At 37.1% G+C, this 11,826-nt stretch overlaps 1 protein-coding gene across 1 annotated transcript; it reads right to left on the bottom strand.

Moving 5' to 3' along the window:
* Positions 1-1,583: 1,583 nt before the first annotated feature.
* LOC122340962 (serine/threonine-protein kinase pim-2-like) lies at positions 1,584-4,813 on the bottom strand. The gene is given in 9 exon segments (XM_043234224.1): positions 1,584-1,735; positions 1,834-2,010; positions 2,202-2,333; positions 2,336-2,579; positions 2,699-2,746; positions 2,890-2,984; positions 3,198-3,421; positions 4,018-4,240; positions 4,684-4,813. Coding segments are annotated over 9 exon segments (1,425 nt in total).
* Between the last annotated feature and the right edge of the window lie 7,013 nt (positions 4,814-11,826).

The raw sequence follows: 11,826 nt of genomic DNA, 5'->3' as shown, positions 1-11,826 counted from the left end.
TCAACATTTCCTGTGTTTGTACTGTAGAACAGGTCTGAAAACGTCTTATTTGTAACTAACCATGAAGCTAATTGGTCATGATATTGAAAATGACATTGAAAACTTATATTGAGTTTTCCCAAAGTATAAAAGAGTAAGCCATTTTTCACTCTCAAAAGAAAGGCACAAAAGGGTCACATGGGCACTTCCTTTTCAAAAGGTACACTTTTGTATCTATTAGGTCCAAATATGTACACTTTAAGTACTGACATGTAACTTTAAGGTACCAAAATGAATGCTTTGGGTACAAACATGTATCTTTTGAAAAGGTACCGTCCCCAGTGACACATTTTGTACCTTTATTTTTAAGAGATACTGTTTAGAGAAATACTTTTTTGAGAGATACTTTGTTCAGATACTGGCTGCATTAAGTGTGAAGGACACCTGATACCCTATCAAGGGGCGCTTAACTGTATCTCCAATATTGCTGTTAAGAGTTTTATTTTTATTTATTTTTTTTATTTGGTTTTATACGATTTTATTGTTACAATTGCCTTCCATGAGGCTTTATTTGAAATGTTATGCAAAGCCTGTGGAAAACATGATTTATATCAACCTTTCTTTCATGCGGCGTTGGCATGTTCTCCCTAATTCTTGTGCTTTAAAAACGAATGTTCATGGACAGTAAACAGCAAGCAAGGATCTATTACTGTAATTGTGTGCACTGTTTCAGTCTAACTTTATACAATATCATTTTTCCTTCAGTTCTTGAGGTTTTTTTTAATTAGGTATATTTTGTATGTATTGTTGTCTTATAATTTGTGACTGTTTATTTCTCTTCACTAAGCTAGTATTTATTTATACTATTTATTCATTGATAAAATCAGTATAACAAGTTAAACAAAAAAACCCACAACAAATTCCAAGATCTGTTTGTATTCTACATATATACAATATTCTTAGTAAGAACTGATGATTTGATGATTTGAGACTGATGATTGACACAAAAGTGATATTTTTTCAAAATCTTTATTTCAAATCTTCAAACAAAGTAAACTTATCTCATCTATTATATATGTCTTTCCTATGTCTATCCTATTTATCTACCTTATACTGTATGTATATATCTTATTTTATCTTGTATATCTATCCTATTTTAACTTATGTCTGTCTTATCTCTACCTTGTTTATCTTATCTAATGTCTATCTATCCTATTCTAATATATCATCATTATATACATCCAGCTTTTCCTATATGTCTATATTATGTCTATCCTGTCTTATATCTATATTATCTCTATCTACTGTATATACATTTCTTATATTTCTCTTATATGTCTATCCTATCATCTTATCTATCATCATTATATATCTAGCTTATCCTATATGTCTATATTATGTCTATCCTGTCTTATATCTATGTTTTCTCTCTATCTACTGTATATACATTTCTTATATTTGTCTTATATGTCTATCCTATCTTATCTTATGTCTAACTTATCTTATATGTCTATAACTATGGTATCTATTTATCTATCTCATCTATATATAATTTCTATTAAACAGCTCTGGGCTGAGGACCGGAACAGCCCTGAATATTTCCATCAGGTACATTTCTCCACTTCTGTGATTTTCTGGGGCTGGAAGCAGCACTGGTTTCCTGTCACACTGAACCAGTCGTGGAGACTGAGGTTCTTCAGCTCAATCCGCTGCTTCGGGTCAAGCTGCAGACAGCCACAAATAATATCGCAGCATTCTGTGCAGATAAAAGAGAAAGATTATTACCTCAAATTTACATGGAATGTTTATTTTGTATGCTTCAGATGTATACATGTCCTTTGCTGAAGATCTCACCTTTTGATAAGCCATCTTTGGTCCAGGTGTTACTGCGGATCTTTTCCAGGTCATGTGTCTTTGGGAAATCCCCACACAGCAAGGCAAACAAGACGATCCCCAAAGACCACACTGTGGCTGGTTCTCCGTGGTACTGGCCGCTCATCAGGTATTCAGGAGGGCAGTACTCTCTTGTGCCTGGAGAAGAGATTTTGTTCCCATTAACGCTGAATTTTAACTCTATATTCAGTATTGTGCAAGAAATAATTTGATGCTCTTTGATTCACGACAGTGGATCCCATTTCTGTATACTTCATGAGAGAGAGCTTGATTCACCCAGAGTCTGGGGTGAACGGCCCTCAACTCATCACTTAAGAGGTCATACATACCAGCAAAGGATGTGTACGCCGCATCGGTGAGAAAATCACCGCACCCAAAGTCAATCAATTTGACTCTGAGTGTGTCCGGGTTGATGAGGATGTTTTCCATCTTAATATCCCTGTGCAACACTCCCGTCTGCAGCAGGTCTGGGCTGCGAATGTTACCTGCTGCATGATGACCCGTGCCACGTCTTCTTTAAGGGTCACCACTTGCCGGAGGAGAAACCAGTTCAGTTCCTCACAGGGCATGGGCCGCTCCATCACCAACATGTAGTGGTCAGCCTCCACCTGCCAGTCCAGAAGCTGGATGATTTCCTTCACCGTAGGGCCTTCGTTTGCCAGAATCAACAGAGCGACCTCCAGAGGAAGAGGCTCGGAACAGCCGTCCTAGAAGAAAGACAGTTGTTATGATGGTTAGACGGGTAAAGGACTTAATTCCTGGACAAACCGTTAACAATTGAAAACGGTGACTGAGAGAAGAAACAGCGAGAGCACAGCCGGCTTACAATGACGATGAACCTGTTGTTCCAGTTGGAGACAAACTTTATCACCACCTAATCAAAAAAAAAAGAAAAGAAAGATTTAAAAATTATTTGTGAGCAGAGTTCACACCATTTCAGTGGTGAGACAGAGAAATAATAGTTATGTATAATATATATATATATATATATAATATAATAGTAATGCATATTGATACCTGTAGGCCATCATCCAAACGAGTCGCTGCATAAACGGTACCAAAGCCTCCTTCACCCAGCTGACTGCCGATTTCATAACAGCATGAATTTATGTCTGTTAGAAGATAATTAAAAGATGCAGATACAATCAGTCAATCAGTGACAGGATATACTTTATCTAAAAACTTTTCTCATTTATACATCAATTAATATACTACACTGAATAGATGCCCTTAAATATTCAAGTAAATTTAGCGATCATTGTGAATTATAAAATATATGTAAAATGTATATGTTGGATTACTGTATGTTAAGTTAGCAAACTGACCAATAAATCTTGACTCATCCTGCGGCTGGCTTGACTGAGGTGGCACAGTGTACTCTGTCTGAGAGACTCTAGCTTCAGGAGCATCAACACTACAGTCAGACATGTCACAGCAAGTTGAAAGGAAGTCATCGGTACTGTCGGACATGAGAGAGACTGAAGCTTGGGAGAAGTAATTGCTACAGCTGGACATGGCAGACACTGTATCCTGGAAGATGTCATCACTACTGTCGGATGTGGCACACAAAAAAGCTTCAGGGATGCAGTCACTACAGCTGGACGTGTCACTGACTGTAGGCTGAAGGAAGTCTTCACAGCTGGACAGCTGGACGTGGAACAGACTGTAGACTGAAGGAAGTCTTCACTACAGCTGGACGTGGAACAGACTTCACTACAGCTGGACGTAGACTGAAGGAAGTCTTCACTACAGCTGGACGTGGAACAGACTGTAGACTGAAGGAAGTCTTCACTACAGCTGGACGTGGAACAGACTATAGACTGAAGGAAGTCTTCACTACAGCTGGACGTGGAACAGACTATAGACTGAAGGAAGTCTTCACTACAGCTGGACGTGTCACTGACTGTAGACTGAAGGAAGTCTTCACTACAGCTGGACGTGGAACAGACTGTAGACTGAAGGAAGTCTTCACTACAGCTGGACGTGGAACAGACTGTAGACTGAAGGAAGTCTTCACTACAGCTGGACGTGTCACTGACTGTAGGCTGAAGGACGTCTTCACTACAGCTGGACGTGGAACAGACTGTAGTTTCGTGGATGTCATCACTAAAGTCAGGTGCAACTGGAGTTTGGATGGAGTCCAACGTAACACTGTTGAGAGCACGGAGGACATCGGCACTCCATTCAGACAAATCACCAAGTAAATCTTGAAAGTCATCACTCCAGTCATCATCATCGACTTGAGTTTGACTGGTGATTGGTCCTTCCAGTGTTAGGTCTTCGCTCTGGTCATTATCGACTTCAAGGAGACCACTCATAGGTTCCTCTTGTGACAGGTCTTCACTCCAGTCATCATCGGCTTCTCCATCTAAAGGGAGGAATAATATGAACCAAATGATTGTTTCATTCAGATAATATTAAAAATTTAATAAATATATTAATGGATTCCCATATTAGGCCTACTGCAACTGAGCTTAAATGATGAAAGAAGTTTTTGGACTCATTGCTTTCTATATTTCTTTTTTTGTTGTTGCTCAAATATCATTTACGGCATTCGAATATTACTTGGTAATTCACAGATTACTATGTAAATTTATGACTAGATCCTTTCAGACATTAAATTGATTTAAACCTCATCTAATATTCACCTCGTGATGTAAGGAATTTCAGCTTTTGTGTAAAAACATGATAAACGTGAACTTGTGACAACTGTTTAATGTACTTTTTTTGTTGAATGTATTTTAATCTAGATGACAAGTGGCAGAACATGTAATAAAGTTTGTTATTCTCATAAAATTGAAATGAATTTACCATCACAACTCCTCAGAGGTGGTACATCACTCTGGTCTGTATTTTCCTCTTCACCTGAGGGGTTGTTGGTGACTTTTTCCCTCTCTCTCAGGAGTAAAGCAATTACTCCGAGTAAAGAAAAAAGTACCATTTTAAAAGAAATGTATATTTATATATTTAGTGCTGGATGCAAGAAGTGCAAAATTATAAACACTAGAAAGCAAGGAGCAAACTATTCAACTATCAACGAATCGCAAGTGATTTTTTAATGTCACTCAAAACGATCTTTTTCAAACATGCACTGTGATGTCACAAAACAAAGAACGTTCTAAAAGTTCGCGCAGATGGTTCTTGTTGATTGGTCCATTTTGAGTTGTAGGCGGGGCTTCTGTGTAGCCGGAATAATAGTTCGCGTGTCTTGTAATGTACTTTTTGAAAGCCAAATAAAACAGATTTGTTCGGGAAAGGATCAAATCGTGCTGTTTGTTTGCTGAATCAGTTCTATTAATCTTGCACATCAAGTCGTTTACAGGTAAGAATGATCTAATATTGGCATGTAACGTATTTTTCGCTATAGGCTAATCTGCAATGTAAATGTATGATAGCGTTCAAATCTCTCATAATTTGAGTCTGATGAGTCTTGGCATTGTCATCCTGGAATATGATCATGAGAACGTCTGTCCACATAGTTATTTGAGAAATTATTGTCCGTCATGGTCGTTTCAGTTAGGGTTAAAAATTGTTGCAAAGCTTACCACATTAAACAATATTGCAATAATGATACAGTTTTAAAATCTCAACTATTTGCTAATTTAAATCCAGGTGGCCAGGCAGTGCACACACACACACACACACACACACACACACACACACACACACACACACACACACACACACACAAAATCTAAAATTATTATTCAGCCCCATAGAATTGTAAAACACCTTAAATGTCGGGAAAATATATCTTTAGTCAATGTAACAAATTATTCCTCTAATGTTATCATTTACAAATCCTTTCTAATCTGAAACAGGAAAAGATTAAGACATAATATATATTTGCCATGAGCTACAGAAACACAATTAAGACTTTGAAAACTGCTAATAAAACTGTTAATGTACTGGTTTTCTACACAGAACCATGCTTTGTTGAGGAGCCAATATGGGTGCAGTAGAAGAAGTTAGCCTAGAATCAAAAGAGTTAAAAAAAAACAGGCAACCCATTTGTATTAATACTATTATTTTGGTATTATATTAGAAATTCCTGCTTTTCTCCTATTCTACCAAAAAAAGGGATTTGGGGTTTAAATTGTGGAAAAATGAATCCTGTGGCGATGTTGTCAATTTAGTTGATCACATCACTTAAGATAAATCTTTAAATGATATTCCCCAGAATCATTTTTACAAATATCTGCAAATTACAACTGTTATATTTCTCATTGATCTGTAGTCAAAGTCCATTTGATATCAGCAAATGTTTGCATTGCATGATTATAATAATAAAGTCTTACTCAGCTACCTGCTGATAAAAATGAAAAGTGCTTTTTCAGCTTTGGTACAAAGATGGCATGGATGCAGGACATGAATTTGGAGATCTCACAGGCGACTGGGATACAGTTTGCATAAATTCACAAACAAAAACATTGAACACGTAAGACTCTAACAGTACAATTGGGTAATGAGAACTTATATAAGATAAAATTAAATAAATTTAACCCCTAATATCCCAGATCTCTGTTTTAAATGCAAAAATATCCTGGTACATTTTTTCACTGTGTATGGGAATGTGAGGAGGAAAAAGTTTTGAGTTGGGGTAACTCAATATATTTCTCAATTTACTTCCTCTAAAATCCGGTCCTTTACTATGTATATTGAATCTGTATGAAGATACCTGCTCCTTGTCACTAAAAGATAAAAATTGTTGATATGTGTTTACTACAGGCCAGACGCTCTATTGCCTTATTATGGAAAAACACCAATTGCCCTTCTCTTGGTCTATGGCTGAAAAATGTAATTTCTTGTCTAGCTCTGGAGAAACTTACCTATATAATAAGGAAGAAATTGTCTGAATTTTCTGCTATCTGGGAGGTATTTTTGTTTTTTATTAAAATGGAAATATTGAAGAAGCATTAGATATGTAAGTTTTTACTGTATATATTGTTTATTAATATTTATTTATTTATTTATTTGTTGTTGTTAGTTAGTTTGTTTGTTTTGTTGTTTAATTGTATTTCCTGCCCGGTTAAACTCTGAAAAAGTCAATAAAAAGATGTTATACAAATGTCGGGAAAAGCACTATATAAATGTAACAAATTATTTCTAAAGTTATCATTTACAAATGTCTGAAGAAAAACACATAATATAATAGCAGGCTACAGAAACACAATTAAGACTTTGAAAACTCTAATAAAACTGTTACACATACAGAAACCATGCTATATTTGAATACAAAAGTACTTAAAATGCTTTAAATATTGACGTACAGCTTAGATAAATGTGCATGATTTCCTGTTGTGAATTTGACTAGTTTACCTTTTCCTAATTTCATTTTTCTTTGAACTACACCTCCCACAAACCCTAGTAATTCACCTTTAAGATCAACTCCATATATGGCACACTACATTACCCATATTCCCCCTGGTTGAGGTCTATAAATCGACCTCACTTCCTTCCTTTGTCCCCTTTTTGCCTTGGTGAGGTGTGGGTGTTTGAATGGGCACCCAACCATGTCCTTGAATCCTTTCCTTAGGATGTGTTAAGTTTGTTTGGTAATTTCACTTTAGATATTTAATCCTTATGTGGATTGAGTAAATAATGTTTATTGTAGTTGTTTGAGTTTAATTCTCTTTTTATATTGTTTGTAGTGACCGAAGAACCATCCTTTCCATTCTGTCTATCCTGTTATTCATCATGTTCATCGTGGTAGTCCTACACTATGTGACTCTGTTGACTGCATCGTATGCTGATTGCTAAAGATTTGATTCTTCTCATCAATGGAATAAAAGAAAGCAAAGGACTGGCGCTGCTTAGTGTTTTAATCAGACACACCACCAAGTTTCTACAATTTTTAACGAACCTTGAATATTTAACATCTAATATTCAACATTTCCTGTGTTTGTACTGTAGAACAGGTCTGAAAACGTCTTATTTGTAACTAACCATGAAGCTAATTGGTCATGATATTGAAAATGACATTGAAAACTTATATTGAGTTTTCCCAAAGTATAAAAGAGTAAGCCATTTTTCACTCTTTTACAAAAAGAAAGGCACAAAAGGGTCACATGGGCACTTCCTTTTCAAAAGGTACACTTTTGTATCTATTAGGTCCAAATATGTACACTTTAAGTACTGACATGTAACTTTAAGGTACCAAAATGAATGCTTTGGGTACAAACATGTATCTTTTGAAAAGGTACCGTCCCAGTGACACATTTTGTACCTTTATTTTTAAGAGATACTGTTTAGAGAAATACTTTTTTGAGAGATACTTTGTTCAGATACTGGCTGCATTAAGTGTGAAGGACACCTGATACCCTATCAAGGGGCGCTTAACTGTATCTCCAATATTGCTGTTAAGAGTTTTATTTTTATTTTATTTAATTTTTATTTGGTTTTATAAGATTTTATTGTTACAATTGCCTTCCGTGAGGCTTTATTTGAAATGTTATGCAAAGCCTGTGGAAAACATGATTTATATCAACCTTTCTTTTATGCGGCGTTGGCATGTTCTCCCTAATTCTTGTGCTTTAAAAACGAATGTTCATGGACAGTAAACAGCAAGCAAGGATCTATTACTGTAATTGTGTGCACTGTTTCAGTCTAACTTTATACAATATCATTTTTCCTTCAGTTCTTGAGGTTTTTTTTAATTAGGTACATTTTGTATGTATTGTTGTATTATAATTTGTGACTGTTTATTTCTCTTCACTAAGCTAGTATTTATTTATACTATTTATTCATTGATAAAATCAGTATAACAAGTTAAACAAAAAAAAACCCACAACAAATTCCAAGATCTCTTTGTATTCTACATATATACAATATTCTTAGTAAGAACTGATGATTTGAGACTGATGATTGACACAAAAGTGATATTTTTTCAAAATCTTTATTTCAAATCTTCAAACAAAGTAAACTTATCTCATCTATTATATATGTCTTTCCTATGTCTATCCTATTTATCTACCTTATACTGTATGTATATATCTTATTTTATCTTGTATATCTATCCTATTTTAACTTATGTCTGTCTTATCTCTACCTTGTTTATCTTATCTAATGTCTATTTATCCTATTCTATCTAATATATCATCATTATATACATCCAGCTTTTCCTATATTTCTATATTATGTCTATCCTGTCTTATATCTGTTTTATCTTTATCTACCGTGTATGTATTTCTTATATTTCTCTTATATGTCTATCCTATCCTATCTTATCTATCATCATTATATATCTAGCTTATCCTATATGTCTATATTATGTCTATCCTGTCTTATATCTGTTTTATCTCTATCTACTGTATATACATTTCTTATATTTGTCTTATATGTCTATCCTATCTTATCTTATGTCTAACTTATCTTATATGTCTACGTAACTATGGTATCTATTTATCTATCTCATCTATATATAATTTCTATTAAACAGCTCTGGGCTGAGGACCGGAACAGCCCTGAATATTTCCATCAGGTACATTTCTCCACTTCTGTGATTTTCTGGGGCTGGAAGCAGCACTGGTTTCCTGTCACACTGAACCAGTCGTGGAGACTGAGGTTCTTCAGCTCAATCCGCTGCTTCGGTCAAGCTGCAGACAGCCACAAATAATATCGCAGCATTCTGTGCAGATAAAAGAGAAAGATTATTACCTCAAATTTACATGGAATGTTTATTTTGTATGCTTCAGATGTATACATGTCCTTTGCTGAAGATCTCACCTTTTGATAAGCCATCTTTGGTCCAGGTGTTACTGCGGATCTTTTCCAGGTCATGTGTCTTTGGGAAATCCCCACACAGCAAGGCAAACAAGACGATCCCCAAAGACCACACTGTGGCTGGTTCTCCGTGGTACTGGCCGCTCATCAGGTATTCAGGAGGGCAGTACTCTCTTGTGCCTGGAGAAGAGATTTTGTTCCCATTAACGCTGAATTTTAACTCTATATATCAGTATTGTGCAAGAAATAATTTGATGCTCTTTGATTCACGACAGTGGATCCCATTTCTGTATACTTCATGAGAGAGAGCTTGATTCACCCAGAGTCTGGGGTGAACGGCCCTCAACTCATCACTTAAGAGGTCATACATACCAGCAAAGGATGTGTACGCCACATCGGTGAGAAAATCACCGCACCCAAAGTCAATCAATTTGACTCTGAGTGTGTCCGGGTTGATGAGGATGTTTTCCATCTTAATATCCCTGTGCAACACTCCCGTCTGCAGCAGGTCTGGGCTGCGAATGTTACCTGCTGCATGATGACCGTGCCACGTCTTCTTTAAGGGTCACCACTTGCCGGAGGAGAAACCAGTTCAGTTCCTCACAGGGCATGGGCCGCTCCATCACCAACATGTAGTGGTCAGCCTCCACCTGCCAGTCCAGAAGCTGGATGATTTCCTTCACCGTAGGGCCTTCGTTTGCCAGAATCAACAGAGCGACCTCCAGAGGAAGAGGCTGGAACAGCCGTCCTAGAAGAAAGACAGTTGTTATGATGGTTAGACGGGTAAAGGACTTAATTCCTGGACAAACCGTTAACAATTGAAAACGGTGACTGAGAGAAGAAACAGCGAGAGCACAGCCGGCTTACAATGACGATGAACCTGTTGTTCCAGTTGGAGACAAACTTTATCACCACCTAATCAAAAAACAAGAAAAGAAAGATTTAAAAATTATTTGTGAGCAGAGTTCACACCATTTCAGTGGTGAGACAGAGAAATAATAGTTATATATAATATAATAGTAATGCATATTGATACCTGTAGGCCATCATCCAAACGAGTCGCTGCATAAACGGTACCAAAGCCTCCTTCACCCAGCTGACTGCCGATTTCATAACAGCATGAATTTATGTCTGTTAGAAGATAATTAAAAGATGCAGATACAATCAGTCAATCAGTGACAGGATATACTTTATCTAAAAAACTTTTCTCATTTATACATCAATTAATATACTACACTGAATAGATGCCCCTTAAATATTCAAGTAAATTTAGCGATCATTGTGAATTATAAAATATATGTAAAATGTATATGTTGGATTACTGTATGTTAAGTTAGCAAACTGACCAATAAATCTTGACTCATCCTGCGGCTGGCTTGACTGAGGTGGCACAGTGTACTCTGTCTGAGAGACTCTAGCTTCAGGAGCATCAACACTACAGTCAGACATGTCACAGCAAGTTGAAAGGAAGTCATCGGTACTGTCGGACATGAGAGAGACTGAAGCTTGGGAGAAGTAATTGCTACAGCTGGACATGGCAGACACTGTATCCTGGAAGATGTCATCACTACTGTCGGATGTGGCACACAAAAAAGCTTCAGGGATGCAGTCACTACAGCTGGACGTGTCACTGACTGTAGGCTGAAGGAAGTCTTCACTACAGCTGGACGTGTCACTGACTGTAGGCTGAAGGAAGTCTTCACTACAGCTGGATGTGGAACAGACTGTAGACTGAAGGAAGTCCTCACTACAGCTGGATGTGGAACAGACTGTAGACTGAAGGAAGTCCTCACTACAGCTGGACGTGGAACAGACTGTAGACTGAAGGAAGTCTTCACTACAGCTGGACGTGGAACAGACTGTAGACTGAAGGAAGTCTTCACTACAGCTGGACGTGGAACAGACTGTAGACTGAAGGAAGTCTTCACTACAGCTGGACGTGGAACAGACTGTAGACTGAAGGACGTCTTCACTACAGCTGGACGTGGAACAGACTGTAGACTGAGGACTGAACTACAGCGGACGTCAACAGACTACAGCTGAAGGACGTCTTCACTACAGCTGGACGTGTCACTGACTGTAGTTTCGTGGATGTCATCACTAAAGTCAGGTGCAACTGGAGTTTGGATGGAGTCCAACGTAACACTGTTGAGAGCACGGAGGACATCGGCACTCCATTCAGACAAATCACCAAGTAAATCTTGAAAGTCATCACTCCAGTCATCATCATCG

The sequence above is a fragment of the Puntigrus tetrazona genome, unplaced genomic scaffold (genome assembly GCF_018831695.1).
Source record: "Puntigrus tetrazona isolate hp1 unplaced genomic scaffold, ASM1883169v1 S000001111, whole genome shotgun sequence".
Taxonomy (NCBI): Eukaryota; Metazoa; Chordata; class Actinopteri; order Cypriniformes; family Cyprinidae; genus Puntigrus; species Puntigrus tetrazona.
The sequence above is the reverse complement of the archived record's forward strand: the minus strand, read 5'-3'. Positions and strand labels throughout refer to the sequence as shown.